At 43.4% G+C, this 26,623-nt stretch overlaps 2 protein-coding genes across 3 annotated transcripts in view; both read right to left on the reverse strand.

Annotated features, from left to right (window-relative positions):
- Window positions 1-174: 174 nt before the first annotated feature.
- Window positions 175-10,264, reverse strand: asmt2 (acetylserotonin O-methyltransferase 2). Of its 2 annotated transcripts, XM_061895008.1 has the most exons (8): window positions 9,997-10,248; window positions 9,585-9,759; window positions 6,062-6,191; window positions 5,915-5,983; window positions 5,715-5,833; window positions 5,505-5,642; window positions 1,321-1,443; window positions 175-1,245 (listed from the first exon to the last, which is right to left on the reverse strand). In XM_061895008.1, the coding sequence occupies exons 1-8, from the start codon at window positions 10,075-10,077 to the stop codon at window positions 1,034-1,036; spliced, it is 1,047 nt and encodes a 348-aa protein (XP_061750992.1). In that variant the 5' UTR covers window positions 10,078-10,248; the 3' UTR covers window positions 175-1,033. The 2 variants fall into 2 exon arrangements, with proteins under 2 accessions (XP_061750992.1, XP_061750991.1); XM_061895007.1 differs by having other exon boundaries at window positions 5,505-5,833; window positions 9,997-10,264.
- Window positions 10,265-11,213: 949 nt separating this feature from the next.
- Window positions 11,214-26,623, reverse strand: part of pgrmc2 (progesterone receptor membrane component 2) — a 38,014-nt gene continuing 22,604 nt past the window's right edge. The window contains exon 3 of the mRNA XM_061895009.1: window positions 11,214-12,410. Coding sequence (XP_061750993.1) covers window positions 12,313-12,410 — 98 coding nt within the window. The 3' untranslated portion in view covers window positions 11,214-12,312. The remainder of the gene's footprint in view (window positions 12,411-26,623) is intronic.

Below are 26,623 nucleotides of genomic sequence, written 5' to 3' on the forward strand. Positions count from 1 at the left end.
CTAATTTATCTATTTGGGACTTTGAGACATTCCTTTTTCGGTTTACGAAACAAACTGTTTCGTTACTTGTTGTCTTGTTTTTTTTCTTTCTTTCTTTTCTTAGTTTATTTCGAACATGAAATATATACAACATTATACATCAGGCAATTTCATATAATTTCACAATACATCATGTCCGAAAAGAAGCAAAGTTTATTTAATCCTACCCCTTTCCCACGTCAGAGCGCCCACAAATATATACATTAATTCACTGACCTTCTTTACAGCAAAATGACATCCGTGAATGAGTAACATAACAGTTTTGTAATATGTACTTAATCAATTCAGTCATTATTAACATACTGAGATGAAGAATATCTTATTTTAAATAAGGTTGAAAGTGTTTCTCATAATTCTTCTTCTTTGTGAGCACTCTTTAATTTGAACAGCCTCTTAAACTGGATCATATCAGAACAATGTTTAACTTATTTACTTAATCCATTCCATAATTTAATTCCACATACTGATATGCTATAGGTTTTAAGTTGACATTGTAAGTTGTTTTGCACTTCCAGGCCACCGTACTGTGCACATTTCTAAATACATAACTTATTATACGTTTATTTAATGTAACTTTTAGTCTTTGTCAATCTACATTAAAAGCCACCTTTTGTTCACCTACCATACCAATCAGGATGCCAAGAGGCAGAAAAAAATTTCACACTGCATATACAAAAATCAGCTTTTTTGCTTGTAACGTTTATGCAAAATATTTGTAATAATCTGTAATTAAAGTTTTCTTTATGTAATTAAGCTTTAACAACCTATCAGAACATATGGTTCCCATGAGTAAGGTTCTTCATACTAACACTTTTAAACAGCAACTGTTATTATTCATATTTTGTGGTGGGTTTACATTTAAAAATGAATGTTCAGAGATTGTTTAACACACTAAAAGTGCATTGGAATAATGCTACCAGACAATATAAATAGTATTACTTGTTGGCAAATAATATTAATAGAATATACTTGTGGAGGCGTCCCTAGGTAGCTTTCATCTAATGGCCAAGATGGCGTCGTAGGACTTTCCCGTGCGGCACACTTGCACGTGGGCAAAGCCGCTCTGGTCTAAAATCTTGGTGTACTGAGAAGCAGGGTGCTCCCGGCCTTCCGTCTGCACCAGCATGTTGAGGGAGAAGAGCTGCGCCATGATGGGGCCGCGACGGTTCTCCAGCAGCATGGCCTCCACCAGCAGGACTCCACCGCCTCCATGTCAACATGCAGCGGCCGGTCAGATGTCAAATCCATCACGTTGCGCGTGTGAGCGGAGCTTGTGGTCACCTGGTTTGCAGGCACGGTGGAGCTTCTTGAGCAGCGTCAGACATTTCTCCTCGGACCAGTCGTGAAGGATTCGGGCCAGGACGTACAAGTCGGCGGGAGGAACGTCCCCGTGGAAGAAATCTCCTTAAGAAGGAGAAAGGAGAACACGTTCGGAACACGCTCACACAGTGCATTCTAAAAGTATTCAAAGCGCTTCACTTTTTACACAATTTATTACAGCCTTATTCCAAAATGGAATACATTCATGTCCTCAAAATTCTACACATAATTCCACATAATGACAATGTGAGTTTTTTTTCATAATTGTTTGCACATTAAGTCAATTTTTTTTTTTTAATCACATGAAGAGCAGAGATGGTTGTATTTCCGGAAGGTTCTCCGCTCTCCACAGAGGTTCTAGGTCACTTCCCTGTAGATCAGGGGTGCCCATTACGTCGATCGCGAGCTACCAGTCGACCGCGGGGGGTGTGTCAGTCGATCTCCAGCCAGGCTTTTAAAAAAAATAGACCTAAAAATTAGTGATCATCAATCTTCACCAAGACGTCACTTTAATGACATTCATCGTACCGGAGGGTCTTGTGAGATGACGCTGGCTGCTGCAAGATCATTATTATGAAAATATGACCGAGAGGAAGGCGAGAAACACTTTTTATTTCAACAGACTCTCGCGCCGTACCTTCCGTCAAAACTCTAAAGGCCGACTGCACATTTCCTATCTTCACAATAAAAGCCCTGCTTCATGCTGCCTGCGCTAACTACAGAGTCTCGGAAAACTGGCGTGCACAAGTGATCCCTCAGAAAGCTGGCGTGCACATCACTTGTGCACGCCAGCTTTCCGAGACTCTTATTTTGTTAACGCAGGCAGCATGAAGCAGGGCTTTTATTGTGAAGATAGGAAATGTGCAGTCGGCCTTTAGAGTTTTGACGGAAGGGACGGCGCGAAAGTCTGTTGAAAAAAAAGTGTTTCTCGCCTTCCTCTCTGTTATTTTTTCATAATAATGAACTGGCAGCAGCCAGCGTCATCTCACAAGACCCTCGGGTGCCGTGAATGTCAATCAAGCAAGCTACGGAATTTGCCGCCAATGTTTTTCTTGTAAAGTGTATGGAAGCTGGATGAATTAGATGCCAAAAACAACCACTTTCATGTGGTATTGTACAGAAAGGACAACTTTTTTTCTCCATTTGAAAATGTGGGCGTTATCATCATTACTGTCTGATTCCAATCAATGCAAGTCATCAGAATCAGGTAATACACCAACTTATATTCTTGTCTTTGTGAAAGAAAGACATCTATATGTGTTACACATGCTTGTATTATCATTAAACACATTTAACTTGTTTACAAAAATGTCTCTTTCATAAATAAATAAATATAAATGATATATATAAATGGAGTAGATCCCCTCGAGTTGGTCAATTAAAAAGTAGCTCGCCTGCAGAAAAAGTGTGGGCACCCCTGCTGTAGACTAAGATGAATGCAGCAATGAACAGACACATCCTGGATAAAAACCAATGCTTTCCAACCAAACTGATGGAGCTCGAGAGGTGCTGCAGAAAGGAAACTGCCCAAAGATAGGTGCGAAGCTTGTGGCATTGTATTAAAAAAGACTAGAGGCTGCATTTGCTGGTAAAAGTGCATCAACAAAGTATTGATCAAATGCTATGAATATTGTGTACATGTGATTTATGTGTTTATTTTTAGCAAATTTGCAAAATAAAAAATAAAAAAACTTTACATTGTCATGATTGGGTATTGTGTGGAGAATTTTGAGGACAAAAATTAATTTATTATATTTTGGAATAAGGCTGTAGTAACAAAATGTGAAAAAGGTGAGGCGGTGTGAATATTTCTGGATCCTGTGTATGTAGATGTGATTTATTTCTTCAATAAGGTTGTGATAACAAAATGTGGAAAAGGTGAGGCTGTGAATATTTTCTGGTGTATAAATGACGAATAATAAATGAATTGTACTTGTATAGCGCCTTTCTACCTTCAGGGTACTCAAAGCGCTTTGACACTACTTCCACATTTACCCATTCACACACACATTCACACACTGATGGAGGGAGCTGCCATGCAAGGCGCTAACAACCCATCAGGAGCAAGGGTGAAGTGCCTTGCTCAAGGACACAACGGACGTGACGAGGTTGGTACTAGGTGGGTATTGAACCGGGGGGGTTTCATACAGAAATACAAGCATGTGTGCTTACGGACTGTATCCCTGACGACTAATGATCTATATTCATATATAATGTATATATTGTTTTTTAATAATAAAAAAAAATCAATTTTTTTATTCTTTTATTTCTTGTACGGCCCGGTACCATTTAGTGGTTGGGGACCACTGGCTTAGGGGAAGTGGCTCATCGGTGTGTATGCAGGGACATACTGTAGCTGCTAGCCACTTGTCAGCTGGGGGACTGAAAAAATAAATCTGTGTAAGAGATGGACCGGTTATCGGTGCCGATAATTGGTGTTTGATGTATATCGGTATGTACTTTCTTTTTTTTTTACAACTAAAATATAATTCCATCAGCAGATGCAATACATACACAATTAATACTAGTGTTCAATTTTTTAAGAATAAAAAATATTCTCACTGTCAATAATTCTCCCCAAATATGTTTTGATATCTGACAAGTCATTTATTTCAGTACTTGTGAGAATTATTCCCCGGTCTGCTCTGTGGCGTTCACCATGACGGTCATGCAGCCACGTCCCCCTTTCGCTCCTTATGCAGTGCATGTCATGTACAGTACATTTCCTCTAAATGTCAAAATGTTTTTGCTAGGAAATCCCAGTTTTTGTCCTTTCTTTGAGTCTTCCCGGTCTCGTTTTGTTTATTTTAGTCGAAAAGCATCTATTTGGAGTGCGGATTCATTGAAGGAGCGCTGCGGGTTTCATGTTCTGTGATTCAATCAAATAAAAAAGATTGTTGAACATAAAGACAACAGAAAATATATCTCCACTAAAAATCCGAACCTTTATATACATATCTTGAAAAATATGAGACTTATTATACGTAAGTAAAAAAGAACAGGCAGCAGCTCACGCATTTTCATACTTTTTGTAACATCGAGGAAGAAATTACCGCATTAAAATTTTTTTTTTGCATTGTCATGAACGGGTATTGTGTGTAGAATTTTGAGGAAAAAACAATATTCCATTTTAGAATAAGGGTGTAACATAACAAAATGTGGAAAAGGTGAGGGATTGTGAATATCTTCTGGGTGCACTACAATATGTACATGTGATTTCTTTTTTTGTTTTTAATACATCTTAAAATAACTAAAAAATGTTTTACATTGTCATTATGGGTTATTGTGTGTAGAATTTTGAGGACAAAAATTAATTTAATTCATTTTGGAATATGGCTGTAACATAACAAAATGGGGAAAAGGTGAGGCTCTGTAGGTATCTTGTGGGTACACTGTATTTATATATGATTTCTTTTTAAGTTTTTAATACATTTAAAAAATTAAAAATAACAACTTTTCACATTTTCATTATGGGGTATGGTGTGTAGAAATTTGAGGACAAAAATTAATGTATTCCATTTTGGAATAACGCTCTAACATAACAAAATGTGGAAAAAGTGAGGCGCTGTGAATATCTTCAGGGTGCACTATATGTATTGGTGATTTGTTTTTTGGTTTTAAATAAAACATTTTTTCAAATAAAAAATTACATCGTCATTATGGGGTATTTGTGTAGAATTTTGAGGACAAACCATTTATTTCATTTGGGAATAAAGCTGTAATAAAAAAAAGGTGGAAAAAGTGAGGTGCTGTGATTACTTCCTGGATGTACTGTACGTCTGTTATCAACTTATGAGCTTAGCTGGTTCTGTGACGGAGCTCTTAACTCCAAACACATATATCTTAAATCAGCATCACCCGTTCAAATGAATTGAAAACCTATTTAAATCGGTGCTTGCCCAACCTGTCCAAAAAAACATCCCAGTTTTAACATGTCACATACCTTCAAGACAAGAAAAGACTTTTATACACGAAATATTGTTTTTTCTTTACAAGGTGACATTGCCTGGAATACACTATTTTCACTCATTTAACTGTTGCGTAAACATTTCGCCACCCAACCTTTGGTATCATAAATGCTTTTTACGAGATAAATATGAGATATACATTTTGTTTGACAGGTATTGTGATGGTCTTCCGCTCACCGCTGAGGAAAGTGAAGGTGTCGTTCTCTTGAGGGAAATGTTTCTGGGCCATCTCCACCACCCGCGGGAGTTCAAAGACCGTGATGGATGAGGAGGGATACGCCTTTGCTAACTCTCGCGCCAGTGCACCTGTGCACCCTGGGAGAAAAGAAGACAAACTCCCAAAGTGCTGTACATGCGTCGATTCTGCTCTCTGGTGGCCGCTCTTACCTCCGAGATCGACTATCTTCTGGAAGCAGGAGAGGTTGAACGCCGTCACGACGTCCTGTCCGTCCAAATTCCAGGAGGAGTTCATCAGACCCATGAACTTCACCATCTCATCCTCCGACCTGGACAAGAGGGGTGAAAAAAAAAAATACATCAGCTCATCAGCTCATAAGCTTCTCTCAATCAGGCCCCTCTGAACGCACCTGTAGATGGCCTCAAACACCTCTTCAGGCGGTATGCCGAAGGTCTTCTGGTTTTGGTTCTTGCCCTCCCTGGTGCAGAAAAGGGGAGTGGGTGGGACTGTTCTGGGGGTTCTGTGGCCAAAGTTCAGTCTGTGTCCCGGTACTGACCTGACGGCGTCGGCCATGTTGTTCCACAGCGGGTAGATGGTCTGCGAATGGTAGGCGACCATGTCATGGAGCGATTTGGCGCCCCCCCTGGCCAAGTAAGTGTTGGCCACATCAGTGCTGTTGTAAAGTGCTGGCAAGACAAGCGCATCGGCTGTGTCAGAGTGCAAGTGATGGTCCATAAAAATCTCAAAAATTATGATAATCGTGTGCCAGGACATACATACATTATTTATTTAACGTTTAAATCTAGAGTCTACATCAACTTCAGATCTATCCGTCAATTCTAAGTTTTGGGGTTTTGTTTGTTTTTTGCCCTTTTTGCCAAAGAAATATATGATTTTTTTTATGGCAACACACAAAATAGGCAAACTCTTCCACAAAAACTATTTTTCAAAGTGAAATATTTGATGTGAAGTAATCGGAGGCTTGGATAGGTCAATATTTCATAAAAACATTGATTTTGATTCAATATTATGTTTTGAGCAATGACAGTTTTAAAGAAAAAAACATCTTTGTTTTATTAGTCAACATTGCAACTTTTTCTGAATTACATTTCTCCTGTAAGATTTTTGATTCCACTTTTGTTATGTTTTTGTTTATTTTAATAGTAGTTTTAGAATGTGCCATGGGCCTTTAAAACATTAGCTGCGGGCCTTAAATGGCCTCAATCCACACTTTAGAGACCCCTGCTATAGATTGTACCGGAAATTACTTTGAAGTCAACCAATAGTTAATAATAATTTCACCTGGCAAATACAAACAAAACAAAACACCGGCGGAAAGCGATAATCGATAAAATAAAATAAAAAAAAACAAGTAAAACGGGCGGTAAAAAAAAAAAATCAATGGACTTCTGGGAATAAATAAATAAATATATATATATATATATATGTATATATATATATATATATACATATATATATATACACTATGTACAAGACCACGTTAAAGCCCAAGGTCGAGAGAGACGGCTGATGGTACAGGGAGAGATCCGTGCATAGGTTGAGGAGGAACGTCAGAGCAAGACAGTGGCCATGCGCCAGCAAGGAGCCTGGACAAATTGGGACCACGCATCTACCCGGAAGATCACCTGGACAGAACCTTGGAAGTCAGAACCAGCAAGACTCAAGTTCCTGATCCAGTCAGTGTATGATGTCCTCCCAAGTCCATCTAATCTTCATTGCTGGGGGATAGCAGAAACACCTGAATGTCGATTGTGCAAGGCACGGGGTTCCCTGGAACACATCCTGAGCTGCTGCCGTAAAGCCCTGGGAGAGGGCACAACCAGGTGCTGAAGGCAGTAGCAGACACCATTGGCACTGGAATCCAGCAGGGCAAACACCAGCTCCCAGTCAGGCATAACATCTCCTTCGTCAAAGCAGGGGGCAAACCACAGGCAGGACGTAAGGCTCCAACTGGACTGCTCACCACAGCCCGTGACTGGCGGCTTCAGGTGGATCTCGGCAGACAGCTGAAGTTTCCAGAGCACATAGCTAGGACATCACTGACCTTGTTTTAACTTCTGACTCAATGAAGCATGTTGTGCTGCTGGAACTTACAGTCCCATGGGCCCCGGTGACCCGCGTCCAGGCGAGGGAAATCTGGGTCCTTCGTTTTTATTTTTCATGGCGGTCTTCGAGCCGCTCTATGTCTGATCCCTCTCCTAGGACCAGTTTGTCTTGGGAGACGCTACCAGGGAGCATAAAGCCTCCGGACAACATAGCTCCTAGGATCATTGGGACACTCCTCTACAATGGTGGCAGCTCATTGCCATTTATGATCATTACCGGAATTACTCACGTAGTCCACAAGATTGTGCCCAACTCCCAGCAATTATACCGTCAGACATTTTAAATGAAGATCCTAATTGAACTAGTGACGTCTCGCGGGCCAAGCTGAACACGCCGGCGCGTCACACCGGCCCCTCAGGCCATAGTTTGGACACCCTTGCTCTAAACCAGTGGATCTTAACCTGGGTTCGATCGAAACCTAGGGGTTCGGTGAGCCGGCCTCAGGGGTTCAGCGGAGCCTCCACCACGGAAGTAAAGACACATCCGAATTATTGTGTAAATAAAAACGTCTCCCTGTTGGCGTATTATGGATACCCCTAAACCACGTTCCCTCTAATATTCCATCTGATTTGCAGGTTTTTTGATTGATTGATTGAAAATTTTACTATCAGATTGCAAAGGAAGAGAATACATTATATGAAACAGTACAGTTAGCACAGTACAGTACATATTCCGTACAATTTGTACAACACCTGAATAAGTTTTTCAACTTGTTTAAGTCGGGGTCCACATTAATCTATTCATGGTAATGTGTGTAAGGTGTGTAATTTATTGTGAAATCATGCACTGTGTTGGTTTTGTTCTGTGAACAAGGTTATGTTCATGCACGGTTCATTTTGTGCACCAATAAAAAAAACATAATTTTTTGGGGAATTTGAAAAAAAAACCATTTTATTTTTCACTAAAGAAGGGTTCAGTGAACGCGCATATGAAACTGGTGGGGTTCGGTACCTCCAACAAGGTTAAGAACCACAGCTCTAAACCCTTTCGGTTCTTAGCTCCAGACCAGTGATTCTGAAAACTGTAATAGTATGCCAAATAACTTAATTAAATATTCAAACACAGTGTTACATTTTAAACTGTGTATATTGTGGCCAAACATCCTAAATATATTTCATGAACAAAAATCTCTGCCTTGTTTTTTAATTAATATTAAGGCCTACTATGTTACCGTAGTTTAATGTTGGTCATTATGGTGGTACATGGAGAACCAAGTGTTTTCTTAGGTGCCTGTCATGTCATTCTGTTTGGCCGCCATAGGGTGGCCAGCAAATGTAAAACATATTCATACTAACCTCTTTCAAGCTGCACAACCTTCCATGGCATGTCTGCAAGGCTACGCTGTGAAAAAGTCAGTAGATTTTACTCTAAAGAAATGTACCCCAAAATGATCAGTGGTACTATATCTCCAATTACAATAATGCACTGTAAAAATATTTTACGCTAAAAAAGTAGCAGCTCAGTTGAGAATTTTATAACAATGGTACGTTTTTTGATTTTATAGTAATTCACTGTAATAAATGATCATATTTTATGGTAAAAAAAACTGTCAGCCCAGTCACCAGAATTTCAACGTAAAAACAGTTTTTCATTATAACCAAGGCTTAGGTCAGGCTGACTACAAAAATCAATACTGCAGAAGGGAAGGGGATTCATAGAAACCGACGCAGTGCTAAAATAAATACTTTCTAAGCAAATTAATAACAAATACTAATATATATTTGTCTGAGATCAAGTGTAAATAAAATACACCGTCACCACTGTAGTCGTAATTTTTGTGCTTAACTTCTCTATAAACGCAGCGGCAGACTTTTTTTTTGTTTGCTTGAGATTGTCATTACTGCCACAAGTGGTGGAAAAGTGTATTACAACTGAGCGCTGCTGCGGACCGCAACTGAGAAATGGGGTATTTTTTTTGGCGGGCCCTTTGGTTAAAAAAAACGCCACAATACCTGTCCCAGCCGCCGTATCCACCTGCAGGATCTCAATACCCGCCAAGGCGTCCAGCAGCCTCTCTATGCCATCGGCGTTGGCGTCCAGGACCTCGGCCACCTGGAGAGCGCTCATGGCCCCCGGGGACCTCATCAGGAGATCGAAGACACCCAGCTCGCAGGCGGCAAAGATCACCTGCAAGACAAGCAGGTGGAAATATTATGTTACAGATATACAAGATTAAACCAACATACATCAATTGAATGACATTAATTGTCAGGCACAAGAGCAACATTTTTACCACTCTGGGAACAAAAAAGAGAAAAATCCTTTTAAATATGTTTCATGATTTGTTTCAACTACTTCAAACAACTTATTCCAAGACGACCAGCATTTTTCAGCCGGACAATGAGTAGAAAACTGAGGGCTGACCTTTGACACCCGATAGCCGTTCAAGTACTCGAGTAGTTTAAAAGGATAGTCCAGCTCGCTCTGGGACAGATGCTCAGCCATCACTACGGGTCGGTCGGACAAAAAAATGGCGGCAAGAGATCAGACGAAATGGTCCAAAGTCTGCAGACTGCTGGAACATGGAGGCGGTAAACGCTGGTCGTGTTCGTCCGGGCGGGGAAGAAGCATCGCGAGCAGGATGTGGGCGGGGGCAAGAGGCGCCAACTATCTCTTTGGCACGGCCAGGGTGCAGTACCACAAATGGCCAGAGAAGAGGGACGGCTGCGCTGTGGCTCCACTGGCTGTTAAAACGAGACCACTTTGGGCAAGTAGTAGAGGTCTGCTTTGTGGACACGTTTGAAACAAAATAATGTCACGCACATGCACGCAATAAATCTTACATTAAACAAGAAATATGGACATTAGTGTTTTTTGTCTATCTGTGTTGGCCCTGCGATGTGGACCGACTTGTCCAGGGTGTACACTGCCTTCCGCCCGATTGTAGCTGAGATAGGCGCCCGCGACCCCCAAACGGGAATAAGCGGTAGAAAAATGGATGGATGGATGTGTCAGCCAACAGTTTGTGGTGTTTTTTCGAATTTGGCTTTCTCGAAAAAAACAACTGACAGGGCCATTGTTTGCTACATGCGTACTAAACGTTGATATAAAACAATGTAAACTTTATCTGGCTGTAATTGTTTACTATGCACGCTTGATGGTTAGAAGATACAACGAAATAAACTATTTAATATCACCACTTATTCGCACACGAGGCAGTTTGTTTTGATGGGAAATTCGGTTGAAATATTTGCGTTTGTGCGCATACTCCGTAGCAGCGAGTAGCAGACGGAGACTGAACAGTGGCTGTCGATGACTATTTCCTCATGTCGGCTTCAGATGACGTCATGCAAAATGTTTAGCTTGTTGCAGGGTGATTTTTTTTATACAGCAAAGGATATTAATATTACGTTGTATGTTTTCATAGATAATAAACACAATGTAAACACAAAAAAACAGCAAATGACTGACAGACATTTTTCAATTACTAACCAAATCGATTTATTATGCATGAACAAATCCCTTCCCGTCTTGCGCACGCGCACACACACGCACGCACTCGTCCGCACACGCACTCCCACAACATTTAAATAGGTGACAAGGTGGCAATGGGGCATAGTCACTCGCTGTGTTGCACATGCTTGAATAAAATGATATTTATTTACAGGATCAGCATCGTTCCCAAGTTCGGCCACAATCCAAGCAAGTTGACGATGGAAGAAGAAGACAAACCATGGAGGGGGAAGGAGAAGTGTGTTTGGCCCCAAAAAAAGACAGCGGGGGTGAGGGGCGGAGACATAGCATTATATGATGGACTACATCAATATGGCAGTAACACTGAGTGAGTGTCTATATTTACAAGGTGGAACCAGTCGGTCATGTGACTATTCAACACGTGTGCCTTTCTTGTGGTCTTCAATTTGAATTTTGCGAGGGGAGAAAGGGAACGTCGCCGCTGCCCCCAACACCACCCTGCTTCCTCCGCTCAGAACTGACGCAACAAAGCAAATAAGGCACGATTAATACTTGGACCGTTGTTTTTGGGGGGGACGGAAGGGGGTCAATGTAAACAATTGAGTTGTTGATTAGGAACGCCAATCACCTTCCCTTTGGGCTCCTCCCACGTAGGACTGAATTGCATTCCAAACACATGACATGCGGCCAGCAGCGTCGGAGCCCCCATGCCGTACAATCACATGGTGACGACTGGTAGTGCAACGACTACGGACAAGGAGAGCGCCGCTCTGCCTCACACCTTTGGTACTCCCACGCCTCTCTGCTGGTCTAAAGAGGCGTCGGGGTGTCAGAAAAGTGAAGACGGATGATTGATCGACAGATTGATTGATTGACAAGCCGTCAGAAGCTCAAGCAGTGTCACTGTGAATGTGTGAGAGATAAAAATAAGTTTCCTGATGTCCAACTTAGCTGCGACCTCGCTGGCCCACATTGGACTTCGATTTTGTCATGGTTTTGCGTCAAATACCTCTAATGGCAATGACCCCCCTCTCTTGAACACCGGAAGTTTACATCCACTTTTGGGAATTTTAGCAGGATGAGCGGGCAGCCAAGCCCGACAGGCAGGACAAGGTCCACCCGTCCAGAGAAGCCGCGACAGACTGAGGACAGCAAGGAAAAAGAGGAGGGGTCCGGTGTGTGAGTGATGGTAGGGGGATGGGGAAGGTCAGGGTTTATGGGCTGTCCGTTGCAGCTGTCAGGGGCTCCTGGCTTTGGTGGAAGCAGTTAGTCGTGTTTCAGGTGGTCTTTGATGTCCTCCTCGTCCGTGTACTCGGACGGCTCATCGCCAGGCTTCAACAAGCGCCCCACGTAGTCGTACTTCTCTGCAAACACCAAAACAAAAACAAAAGCTACTCAACTCTCCTTTTCTTTCAGAATTGTATTTGAATAGTTTTCCTAATATAAGTATCTTACAGCAGTTAAAAAAATATTTCAAAGCAGTAAAAACAAAGGCTAGAGATTGTTATTTTTTGTACAAAAAATTAACCGTTACTCTAAAAGGGAGGTAGGCACCATTCTTCACCTGTATACACACGGCTTCACTGCTTCAGATAAGATTTATGGCTCTTTGAAGAGAGTCGAATCACAAGGAGCTTTTCAAAAGACTGGCTCATTATTATAGTTTGTATTTTTTTTTTTTTATCGAAGAAACAATCACAAGTGTCAGTTTCACGATAAGATGCAATTACGCACATTTTATTTTATTGGTGAGAATTATTCTGAAATATGGGCTATAATGTTTTGCTTATAGTTTTCATTGCATAAGGCGCTGCCATATTTCCATGCTTTGGCAGTGACATCACTAGTTTGAATTTAAGCTCACCTAAAACAAATATGTAGCATTTTAACAAAAAACTAATAAGTACAGATGAAATGCATTAATATATTTTTTTTAAAAGCATAGATAAAACTACAAAAAAAATTAAAACATTATACAAATTTGAGGGGGAAAAAAGCAAATAAAATCGGATAGCTAATTGGCCCTAGTGTGTGAATGTGACTGTGAATGTTGTCTATCTGTATTGGCCCTGTGATGAGGTGGCAACTTGTCCAGGGTGTACGCCGTCTTCCGCCTGAATGCAGCTGAGATGGGCTCCAGCACCCCCCGTGACCCCAAAAAGGGACAAGCGGTAGAAAATGGATGGATAGCTTTAAAATGAAAAAAAAAAAAAAAAAAAAAAATACACACACACACATAAATTAACATTAACACAGTGTACACACACACACAGGGCTGTGCGATTTATCGCGGGTTTGTCTCTGTGCTATATAGAAAATTACTATATCGTGATATTCGAGTATATGTTCTCACACAGTTGCTTTTAGCTGCGGGCATTACACTACATGCGTTTCCGACTCTTTCTTGTCTCCCCTTCTCACAGAGACATACAGTAAACAAGCGTACAATTTTATATACGTCATGAGTTCAACGTCACACGCCCTCCCCGAGCAGAGCGGTAGCTATATGGGTAACATTATCTGTTATGCTAACGGTGCGTTGCGAATGGTAATACGGGAGAGATAGGGTGCGAATCTGGAAACAATTGGAGGAAGAATTAATTTGCGGTTGTTTGGCTTCAAGCTGGAATATGTTGAACAATTATGTGGTAAAAGCGTTGCTACAAAAAGTAGCAGCACAGCTAATTTGTAGCATCATTTCAAAAGTCACCAGGTAGAGAATGAAGAGTGCTTGAAAATGCATGTCAACATCTCCGTTCGGTGCCACACCCACAAAATGCCGATGCAACAATTTCCAGATCAACACCGTATGAAAAAAAAAATTAACAACAGAAGGAGATAACGTCCGCATGAACCTACTGCAGAACGAAGGGCATACACTACTTGATTTCCTATTATGCAGCTCATTTTTATTTTGATAGTTCTTGAAATATCGTGTGTGACATCATGCACAAAAGTGCACTTTATTTATTTTTAACTATTGTAGTGGCGTTCTGTACAAAAAGTGCACTTTAATTTAGTGTTGTTTTGATGTCATCTTAGTGACATCATGCACGAAAGTGCACTAATAGCTTGTTTTAAAATGCCTCTGACAATCTTGCACTTTATGTTTTGGAAATGACATGAATGTTTGTGCCACTGCTTAATAACTGTTCAATAAATACAGTTTTGCTAAATTGACTTAGTTGTGATTCCCCTCTCTGCATGAAAGTTTAAAATGAGCATACATTAATGCAGTATGAACAATAATGTTTTTATTTAGACACATAGAATCATCATACTGGTGTGATTATATGCATCAAGTGTTCATTCAAGGCTAAGGCAAAATATCGAGATATATATCGTGTATCATGACATGGCCCAAAAATATTGACATATTAATAAAAGGCCATATCGCCCAACCACACGCACGCACGCACGCACGCACGCACGCACGCACGCACGCACGCACGCACGCACGCACGCACGCACGCACGCACGCACGCACGCACGCACGCACGCACGCACGCACGCACGCACGCACGCACGCACGCACGCACGCACGCACGCACGCACGCACGCACGCACGCACGCACGCACGCACGCACGCACGCACGCACGCACGCACACACACACACACACACACACACACACACACACACACACACACACACACACACACACCAAAAGTTTGAACACCTTCTCATTCAATGCTTTGTCTTTATTTTCATGACTATTTACATTGTAGATTGTCACTGAAGGCATCGAAACTATGAATGAACACGTGGAGTTATGTATTTAAAAAAGGTGAAATAACTGATAACATGTTTTGTATTCTAGTTTTTTCAAAATAGCCACCCTTTGCTCTGATTACTGCTTTGCACACTTGGCATTCTCTCGATGAGCTTCAACAGGTAATCACCTGAAATGGGTTTCACTTCACAGGTGTGCCTTATCAGGGTTGATTAGTGGAATTTATTGCTTTATCAATGGGGTTGAGACCATCAGTTGTGGTATGAATGAGAAGATGTCCAAACCTTTGGCCTCTACTGTATGTACACACACACATACAGTGGGGCAAAAAAGTATTTAGTCAGCCACCGATTGTGCAAGTTCTCCCACTTAAAATGATGACAGAGGTCTGTAATTTTCATCATAGGTACACTTCAACTGTGAGAGACAGAATGTGGAAAAAAAAATCCAGGAATTAACATTGTAGGAATTTTAAAGAATTTATTTGTAAATTATGGTGGAAAATAAGTATTTGGTCAATAAGAAATATTCAACTCAATACTTTGTAATATAACGTTTGTTGGCAATAACAGAGGTCAAACGATTACTATAGGTCTTTACACCCACCTGGACAAGCCTGCAAGCAGTGTGAGGGTCATATTTTTTGACTTCTCCACTGCTCTCAATACTATACGGCCTGGGCTACTGGGGGTGAAGTTGGAGAAGATGCAGGTGGAGGCCCCCTTGGTGTCCTGGGTTGTAGATTACCTGACTGACAGACCACAGTACGTTCGACTGCAGGACTGTGTGTCTGACAGGCTGGTCAGCAACACCGGGGCCCTGTAGGGTACAGTCCTCTCCCCCTTCCTCTTCACCATTTACACCACCGATTTCCGCTATCAATCAGAGTCCTGGCACCTTCAGAAGTTTTCTGATGACTCTGCGATACTGGGGTGTATTGAGGATGGTGATGATGAGGAATACAGGGCACTGGTGGAGAACTTTGTCACTTGGTGTGGAAAGAACCACCTCCAGCTCAATGTGACGAAGACCAAGGAGTTGGTTGTGGACCTGGGAAGGAGGAGGAGTACTCCGGCGACCCCCGTTTCCATCAGGGGGGTCAATGTGGACATGGTTGAGGATTATAAATACAACGGAGTACACATCGACAGCAAGCTGAATGGGTCAAAACACGCTGAGGCCCTCTACAAGATTGGACAGAGCCGCCTCTACTTCCTCAGGAGGCTAGATCCTTCAACGTCTGTACAAAGATGTTGAAGATGTTCTACGAGTTGGTGGTGGCGAGCGCTTTCTTGTATGCCGTGGCTTGCTGGGGCAGCGGGCTGAGAGTGAGGGACGCAAACAGACTGGACAAGTTGGTAGAGAAGGCCAGTAATGTGGTGGGAGTGGAGCTGGACTCTCTGGCGGTGGTGTCAGAGAGGAGAAGTCTAGCAAAACTCCTAGTTATATGGACAACACCTCCCACCCACTACACTCGTACCTTGCGGAGAGAATGAGCACGTTCAGTGGAAGGCTCAGACTCCCAAAATGTAACACGGAACGACACAGGAGGTCCTTCATACCAAAAGCCATCAGACTGTATAATGCATATGTTCCTCCTTGACTGCACTTAAATGTAGAATATATGTAGAATTTATTTATATTATTCATATATTATATACATATATAAAATATGTCATATATTGTTTATTATTATAATTGTTTATTGTGAGCGAACTGTAGTGCGGAATTTCCCCCAGGGATCAATAAAGTACTTTCTATTCTATTCTATTCTACCAGGTTTGCACACACAGTAGCTGGTATTTTGGCCCATTCCTATATGCAGATCTTTTCGAGAGCAGTGATGGTTTGGGGCTGTCGCCGAGCAACACGGACTTTCAACTCCCTCCACAGATTTTCTATGGGGTTGAGGTCTGGAGACTGGCTAGGCCACTCCAGGACTTTCAAATGCTTCTTACGGAGCCACTCCTTTCTTGCCCGGGTGGTGTGTTTGGGATCATTGTCATGCTGGAAGACCCAGCCACGTTTCAACTTCAAAGCTCTTACTGAAGGAAGGAGGTTTTGGCTCAAAATCTCAGGAGACATGGCCCCATTCATTCTTTCCTTAACACAGATCAGTCTTCCTGTCCCCTTAGCAGAAAAAGAGCCCTAAGGCATGATGTTTCCACCCCCTTGCTTCACAGCAGGTATGGTGTTCTTGGGATGCAACTCAGTATTCTTCTTCCTCCAAACACGACGAGTTGAGTTTATACCAAAAAGTTCTATTTTGGTTTCATCTGACCACATGACATTCTCCCAATCCTCTGCTGTATCATCCATGTGCTCTCTGGCAAACTTCCGACAGGCCTGGACATGCACTGGCTTAAGCAGGGGAAACGTCTGACACTGCAGGATTTGATTCCCTGTCGGCGTAGTGTGTTTCTGATGGTACCCTGTGTTACTTTGGTCACAGCTGTCTGCAGGTCATTCACCAGGTCCTCCCGTGTGGTTCTGGGATTTTTGCTCACTGTTCTCATGATCATTTTGACCCCACGGGATGAGATCTTGCGCGGAGTCGCAGATCGAGGGAGATTATCAGCGGTCTTGTATGTCTTCCATTTTCTGATAATTGCTCCCACAGTTGATTTTTTCACACCAAGCTGCTTCGCCTATTGTAGATTCACTCTTCCCAGTCTGGTGCAGGTCCACAATTCTATTCCTGGTGTCCTTCAACAGCTCTTTGGTCTTGGCCATAGTGGAGTTTGGAGTCTGACTGTTTGAGGCTGTGGACAGGTGTATTTTATACAGATAACGAGTTCAAACAGGTTCCATTAACACAGGTAAAGAGTGAAGAACAGAAGAGCTTCTTAAAGGGGAACATTATCACTAGACCTATGTAAGCGTCAATATATACCTTGATGGTGCAGAAAAAAGACCATATATATTTTTAACCGATTTCCGAACTCTAAATGGGTGAATTTTGGCGAATTAAAGGCCTTTCTGTTTATCGCGCTGGAGGCGATGACGTCAGAATGTGACGTCGCCGAGGTAATATAGCCGCCATTTTCATTTTCAACACATTACAAACACTGGGTCTCAGCTCTGTTATTTTCCGTTTTTTTGACTATTTTTTGGAACCTTGGAGACATCATGCCTCGACGGTGTGTTGTCGGAGGGTGTAACAACACTAACAGGGAGAGATTCAAGTTGCACCACTGGCCCGAAGATGCGAAAGTGTCTGCCGCCAGACCCCCATTGAGTGTTCTGGAGTGTCTCCACATTTTACCGGCGATGCTAAGGCAGACATGGCACAGAGATGTATGGATAACCTGCAGATGCATTTGCAACGATAGTCAACGAAATCACAAAGGTGAGTTTTGTTGATGTTGACTGCCAGCTAATCGATGCTAACATGCTACGCTAATCGATGCTAACATGCTATTTACCGGCAGTGCTGAAGCAGACATAGTACAGAGATGTATGGATAACCTGTAAATGCATTTGCAACTATATTACGTTTCCTTCCACCCACATTTAATGCAAAAAAAACACTTACCAATCGACGGATTTAAGTTGCTCCAGTGTCAAAAGATGCGAAAGTCCTGATCGTTTGGTCCGCACATTTTACCAGCGATGCTAACGCAGCTATTCGGCCATGCTATGGCTAAGAATAGCGTCAATAGCTATTCGCTCAATAGCTTCAGAATCTTCTTCAAGACTTTCATACTCCAACCATCTGTTTCAATACATGCGTAATCTGTTGAATCGTTTAAGTCGCTGAAATCCGAGTTTGAATCCGAGCTAATGTCATTATATCTTGCTGTGGTATTCCCATTGTTTGTTTACATTGGCAGCACTGTGTGACGTCACAGGGAAATGGATAGTAGTTTCGAAGATAGCGAAAATAAGGCACTTTAAAGCTTTATTTAGGGATATTCCGAGACCGGTGAAATTTTGAAAAAAACTTCAAAAAATACAACAAGCCACTGGGAACTGATTTTTATTGTTTTTAACCCTTTTGAAATTGTGATAATGTTCCCCTTTACAGAAGAAGTTACTGGTCTGTGAGAGCCAGATATCTTCCTTGTTTGAAGTGACCAAATACTTATTTTCCACCATAATTTACAAATAAATTCTTTAAAATTCCTACAATGTGAATTCCTGAATTTTTTCACATTCTGTCTCTCACAGTTGAAGTGTACCTATGATGAAAATTACATACCTCTGTCATCATTTTAAGTGGGAGAACTTGCACAATCGGTGGCTGACTAAATACTTTTTTGCCCAACTGTGTATGTATAAACACACACACACACAAATAAATGTGGGTGTATATGTTTGTACACACACACACACACACACACACACACACACACACACACACACACACACACACACACATACACATACACACACACACACACACACACACACACACACACACACACACACACACACACACACACACACGTGTGGGAAAAATCACAAGACTACTTCATCTCTACAGAACTGTCTCATGAGGGGTTCCCTCAATCGTCAGGAGATTTTAATGGAAGCATTCACATACAATGGTTTATATAGGGCACAGAGTGGGTAGGTACAGGCAGGCGTAGGGGCGTGGTGATTGGCTCATGTGTTGCCTAGGAGGTGTCTCCGTCTGTGACGGCATGCTGAGATGATTTCGCTGCGCTTGTGGAGACATGACTGGTCTGGGTGACATATAATAAACAGTTTATCTTTTAAGCATAGGTTGCATCTTTTATTACCACTGTTGTACGGTGTGCTGGATGCAAGAATTTGCCATGTTATTGAATATCCAACATCATTATTACATTATTATTACAGGGACGGCGTGGCGCAGTGGGAGAGTGGCCGTGCGCAACCCGAGGGTCACTGGTTCAAATCCCACCTAGAACCAACCTCGTCACGTCCGTTGTGTCCTGAGCAAGACACTTCACCCTTGCTCCTGATGGGTGCTGGTTGGCGCCTTGCATGGCAGCTCCCTCCATCAGTGTGTGAATGTGTGTGTGAATGGGTAAATGTGGAAGTAGTGTCAAAGCGCTTTGAGTACCTTGAAGGTAGAAAAGCGCTATACAAGTACAACCCATTTATTGTCTTTGAGGTTCCAAATGTACTTGCTGAGTTCTGTAGAATTCCGCAAGGTCTGGTTTCTAAAGGAGGACTTGTGATTATTCCATCTGGTTTTAAACTCTCCTTCAGTTAATCCTACGTACGTGTCGGATGTGTTAATGTCCTTGCGTGTTACCTTTGCTTGGTAAACGACTGATGCTTGTAAGCACCCCCCGTTGAGAGGGCAATCAGGTTTCCTGGGGCAGTTGCATTCCTTAATGCTTTCGGAGTCTTTCAGTCTGGGGGCAGGTAGTCCTTTAGCAATTGCTTTATTGTGATTTCAAATGATTTGTTGCATGTTGTTCATACAGCTGTAGCTCAATTTGATGTTGTTCTTGTTGAATACTTTTCTTAGGGTGTTGCCTTTGGGGAAGTGTTTGTCGATCAGAGTGAGGAACTTGTGGCCAATATTAGTTGAAATGTTTTTTCTGTATGGTGGATTGTACTAGTTGTTGTTGTTTCATTTTCTGCTCTTTTTTGGTTGGTTTCCTGGCGTGGGTTCGTAGGTGAGGGTGAAGTTGTATCCGCTTTCATCAAGTGCTTTCTAGTAAGGGGGGGTTGCTTGGTCGAATTCAGCCTTGCTAGATGACAGCATTGATACCCTTCCATCTGGTTTAAAACCAGATGGAATAATCAAAAGGCATCCATTAGAAACCAGACCTTGCGGAATTCTACAGAACTCAGCAAGCACATTGGGAACCTCAAAGACAATAATGTTGAATATTCAATAACATGGCAAACTCTTGCATCCAGCACACCTTACAACAGTGGTAATAAAAGATGCAACCTATGCTTAAAAGAGAAAACTGTTTATTATACCTGTATATCACCCAGACCAGTCATCTCTCAACAAGCACAGCGAAATCATCTCAGCATGCCGTCACAGACGGAAACACCTCCTAAGCAACACATGAGCCAATCACCACGCCACTACGCCTGCCTGTACCTACCCACTCTGTGCCCTATATAAACCATTGTATGTGAATGCTTCCATTAAAATCTCCTGATGATTGACGGAACCCCTCATGAAACAGTTCTGTAGAGATGAAGTAGTCTTGTGATTTTTCCCACACATACGTATTGCGCTCTACCACGGTATCGAGCACTATTCTCTGGTTAATCCAATCAAGACATTATATATATATATATATATATATATATATATATATCACATATACACACACACACACACACGTATATATATGTATACACACACATATATATACATATATATATACACACACACATATATATATATATATACATACACACACACACACATATATATATACATATATATATATACATATTAGGGCTGGGCGATATGGCCTTTTTTGTAAATATCGTGATATTTTTAGGCCATATCGCGATATACGATATATATTACGATATTTTGCCTTGGCCTTGAATGAACACTTGATACATATAATCACAGCAGTATGATGATTCTATGTGTCTACATTAGGGCTGGGCGATTTTGGCTTTTATTAATATCGCAATATTTTTATGCCATATTGCGATATACGATATATATTACGATATTTTGCCTTGGCCTTGAATGAACACTTGATGCATACAATCACAGCAGTATGATGATTATATGTGTCTACATTAAAACATTCTTCTTCATACTGCATTCATATATGCTCATTTTAAACTTTCATGCAGAGAGGGAAATCACAACTAAGTAGATTGACCAAAACTGTATTTATTAAATACTCTTAATTCTCTCACGGGTGACTTTTTAAATGAAAGAACAAATTAATAGTGTTGCTACATTTTTGTAGTAACACTTCTGCTGCATACTTTGCATATTGCTGTTGTCTGCTGAATATCTTCCCACTTGAAGCCAAACCACCAGATGATGGATCCCCTGCGCTTTACTTTGTGCATTTATTGTTTTTCCTCCATTTGTGATCAGTCTCGCACCATCTCTCTCTTGTACTGTCACAAGCTCCGCTTCGCTCGACCTGCCTTAGCTAACGTTAGCCATGCTTCTACCTCTCTGGTCGGCAAGAGCGTATGACGCTAGACGCGCGAGAGTATGTGACGTATGTAAAAAGGCGGGCTTGTTTTCCGTCTCTGTGAGAAGGAGAGATGAGGAGGAGTGAGAAACGCTTGTATATTAATGCCCTCAGCTAACGTTCGCCATGCTAACGTTAGCTCTCGGCGAGAGCGTATGACGCTAGACGCGCGAGAGTATGTGACGTATGTAAGAAGGCGGGCTTGTTTTACGTCTCTGTGAGAAGGAGACACAAGAAGGAGTGAGAAACGCTTGTTGTGTAAAGCCTGCAGCTAAAAGCGACTGCGTGAGAACATATAATCGAATATTACAATATTGTCATTTTCTATATCGCACAGAGACAAACCTGCGATATATCGTTTATATCGATATATCGCCCAGCACTAGTCTAAATTAAAACATTCTTGTTCATACTGCATTAATATATACTCATTTTAAACTTTCATGCAGAAAAGGAAATCACAACTAAGTCAATTTAACAGAACTGTATTTAATAAAGTTATTAGCAGGTAACTTTTCAAATTATGCTACATATCAGCAGTAATGCTACTTTTGGTAGCAACGCTTGTGCCCCACACTTGACAAATTAAAGTTGTCTATTCGACATATTCTCGCTTGAAGCCAAACCATCGCCAGACGATGGACCCCTGCTGTTCTTGGGAATTAATTATTCCTTCATTTGTTACCGGATTTGCACCTTCTTTCGCTCGTATTACCACTCGACTGTGATGAGAATCAGCACCTCTGAGTCCGCTAGCATCACAGCTAACGTTAGCCACGCTGCTACCTCTCTGCTGGGCGAGGGTGTATACGTATGTGACGTATGACGTGACAGTATGTGACGTGTGTAAGTTTGTGCGCTTGCTGTCTGTGAGGAGACACAAGGAGTGGGAAGAGCCTGTAGTGTAATGCCCGCAGCTAAAAACAACTGTGTGAGAACGTATACTCGAATATTATTATATAGTCATTTTCTGTATCGCACAGAGACAAACCCGCGATATATCGCGTATATCGAAATATCGCCCAGCCCCAATATATATATATATATTACATAAGTTAATCCATAGCTGCTAAGTTTCGTTTAACTATTACTAATTTTTTAGTCCATTTGCCTATCGGGTGGCACGCACATGCAGAGGAGGAAACTGCCGATGATAAATTTGCATGTGTACATAAAAAAAATACAATTAAAAAACGGCCCACAAACGAATGGTTCACAACTGCGAATCGGTTGTCATCGTTCACTTTAAAGAGGCGTTTTAAATGACCTGATTCGTTCATGAAAGCCACATCTCTATTCCCTGATTTTATATTGGTGTGACACTTGCCTTTATTACAGCTACAGTTTGACCCAGTTGTAATCGTAACAGAATTTAACATAAAAATCCACTTTTTGCTTTTTTTGGTATGATACCAACAAAACAAAAAAAACGAAAAAACAGCTTGTCCTTTATCCGAGTTTATAAATGCGTTTGAAAATAGAAAATACGAATAAAAACAACAAGTGGAAAACTCTTCTCTGGATTGTACATGCGCAGTGTCTCTTTTTAGGATCCTTGTGTGTGAGTGACGTGGAACAACAGTAGAATAAGAAGACAAAGAATGCTTTATCCATCCATCCATCCATCCATCATCTTCCGCTTATCCGAGGTCGGGTCGCGGGGGCAACAGCCTAAGCAGGGAAACCCAGACTTCCCTCTCCCCAGCCACTTCGTCTAGCTCTTCCCGGGGGATCCCGAGGCGTTCCCAGGCCAGCCGGGAGACATAGTCTTCCCAACGTGTCCTGGGTCTTCCCCGTGGCCTCCTACCGGTTGGACGTGCCCTAAACACCTCCCTAGGGAGGCGTTCGGGTGGCATCCTGACCAGATGCCTGAACCACCTCATCTGGCTCCTCTCGATGTGAAGGAGCAGCGGCTTTACTTTGAGTCCCTCCCGGATGGCAGAGCTTCTCACCCTATCTCTAAGGGAGAGCCCCGCCACACGGCGGAGGAAACTCATTTCGGCCGCTTGTACCCGTGATCTTATCCTTTCGGTCATGACCCACCATAGGTGAGGATGGGAACGTAGATCGACCGGTAAATTGAGAGCTTTGCCTTCCGGCTCAGCTCCTTCTTCACCACAACGGATCGGTACAACGTCCGCATTACTGAAGACGCCGCACCGATCCGCCTGTCGATCTCACGATCCACTCTTCCCTCACTCGTGAACAAGACTCCTAGGTACTTGAACTCCTCCACTTGGGGCAGGGTCTCCTCCCCAACCCGGAGATGGCACTCGACCCTTTTCCGGGCGAGAACCATGGACTCGGACTTGGAGGTGCTGATTCTCATTCCGGTCGCTTCACACTCGGCTGCGAACCGATCCAGCGAGAGCTGAAGATCCCGGTCAGATGAAGCCATCAGGACCACATCATCTGCAAAAAGCAGAGACCTAATCCTGCGGTTACCAAACCGGAACCCCTCAACGCCTTGACTGCGCCTAGAAATTCTGTCCATAAAAGTTATGAACAGAATCGGTGACAAAGGACAGCCTTGGCGGAGTCCAACCCTCACTGGAAATGTGTTCGACTTACTGCCGGCAATGCGGACCAAGCTCTGGCACTGATCGTACAGGGAACGGACCGCCACAATAAGACAGTCCGATACCCCATACTCTCTGAGCACTCCCCACAGGACTTCCCGAGGGACACGGTCGAATGCCTTCTCCAAGTCCACAAAGCACATATAGACTGGTTGGGCAAACTCCCATGCACCCTCAAGAACCCTGCCGAGAGTATAGAGCTGGTCCACAGTTCCACGACCAGGACGAAAACCACACTGTTCCTCCTGAATCCGAGGTTCGACTATCCGACGTAGCCTCCTCTCCAGTACACCTGAATAAACCTTACCGGGAAGGCTGAGGAGTGTGATCCCACGATAGTTGGAACACACCCTCCGGTCCCCCTTCTTAAAGAGAGGAACCACCACCCCGGTCTGCCAATCCAGAGGTACCGCCCCCGATGTCCACGCGATGCTGCAAAGTCTTGTCAACCAAGACAGCCCCACAGCATCCAGAGCCTTAAGGAACTCCGGGCGGATCTCATCCACCCCTGGGGCCTTGCCACCGAGGAGCTTTTTAACTACCTCAGCGACCTCAGCCCCAGAAATAGGAGAGTCCACCACTGATTCCCCAGGCACTGCTTCCTCATAGGAAGACGTGTTGGTGGGATTGAGGAGGTCTTCGAAGTATTCCTTCCACCTATCCACAACATCCGCAGTCGAGGTCAGCAGAACACCATCCGCACCATACACGGTGTTGATAGTGCACTGCTTTCCCTTCCTGAGGCGGCGGACGGTGGTCCAGAATCGCTTCGAAGCCGTCCGGAAGTCGTTTTCCATGGCTTCCCCGAACTCTTCCCATGTCCGAGTTTTTGCCTCCGCGACCGCTGAAGCTGCACACCGCTTGGCCTGTCGGTACCTGTCCACTGCCTCCGGAGTCCTATGAGCCAAAAGGACCCGATAGGACTCCTTCTTCAGCTTGACGGTATCCCTCACCGCTGGTGTCCACCAAGGGGTTTTAGGATTGCCGCCCCGACAGGCACCAACTACCTTGCGGCCACAGCTCCGATCTGCCGCCTCGACAATAGAGGTGCGGAACATGGTCCACTCGGACTCAATGTCCAGCACCTCCCTCGTGACATGTTCAAAGTTCTTCCGGAGGTGGGAATTGAAACTTTGTCTGACAGGAGACTCTGCCAGACGTTCCCAGCAGACCCTCACAATGCGTTTGGGCCTCCCAGGTCTGTCCGGCATCCTCCCCCACCATCGCAGCCAACTCACCACCAGGTGGTGATCGGTAGAAAGCTCCGCCCCTCTCTTCACCTGAGTGTCCAAAACATGAGGCCGCAAATCCGATGACACAACTACAAAGTCGATCATGGAACTGCGGCCTAGGGTGTCCTGGTGCCAAGTGCACATATGGACACCCTTATGTTTGAACATGGTGTTTGTTATCGACAAACTGTGACGAGCACAAAAGTCCAATAACAAAACACCACTCGGGTTTAGATCCGGGCGGCCATTCTTCCCAATCACGCCTCTCCAGGTTTCACTGTCGTTGCCAACGTGAGCGTTCAAGTCTCCCAGTAGGACAAGGGAATCACCCAGGGGAGCACTTTCCAGTACTCCCTCGAGTGTTCCCAAAAAGGGTGGGTACTCTGAACTGCTGTTTGGTGCATAAGCACAAACAACAGTCAAGACCCGTCCCCCCACCCGAAGGCGGAGGGGGGCTACCCTTTCGTCCACCGGGTTGAACTCCAACGTACAGGCTTCGAGCCGGGGGGAAACAAGAATTGCCACCCCAGCCCGTCGCCTCTCACTGCCGGCAACGCCAGAGTGGAAGAGGGTCCAATCCCTCTCGAGAGAAGTGGTTCCAGAGCCCTTGCTGTGCGTCGAAGTGAGTCCGACTATATCCAGCCGGAATTTCTCGACTTCGCGCACTAGCTCAGGCTCTTTCCCCCCCAGTGACGTGACGTTCCACGTCCCAAGAGCTAGCTTCTGTAGCCGAGGATCGGACCGCCAAGTGCCCTGCCTTCGGCTGTCGCCCAGCTCACAATGCACCCGACCTCTATGGCCCCTGCTGTGGGTGGTGAGCCCATTGGAGGGGTGACCCACGTTGCCTCTTCGGGCTGTGCCCGGCCGGGCCCCATGGGAGCAGGCCCGGCCACCAGGCGCT

The sequence above is a fragment of the Nerophis ophidion genome, linkage group LG03 (assembly GCF_033978795.1).
Source record: "Nerophis ophidion isolate RoL-2023_Sa linkage group LG03, RoL_Noph_v1.0, whole genome shotgun sequence".
In the NCBI taxonomy this organism is placed as follows: domain Eukaryota; kingdom Metazoa; phylum Chordata; class Actinopteri; order Syngnathiformes; family Syngnathidae; genus Nerophis; species Nerophis ophidion.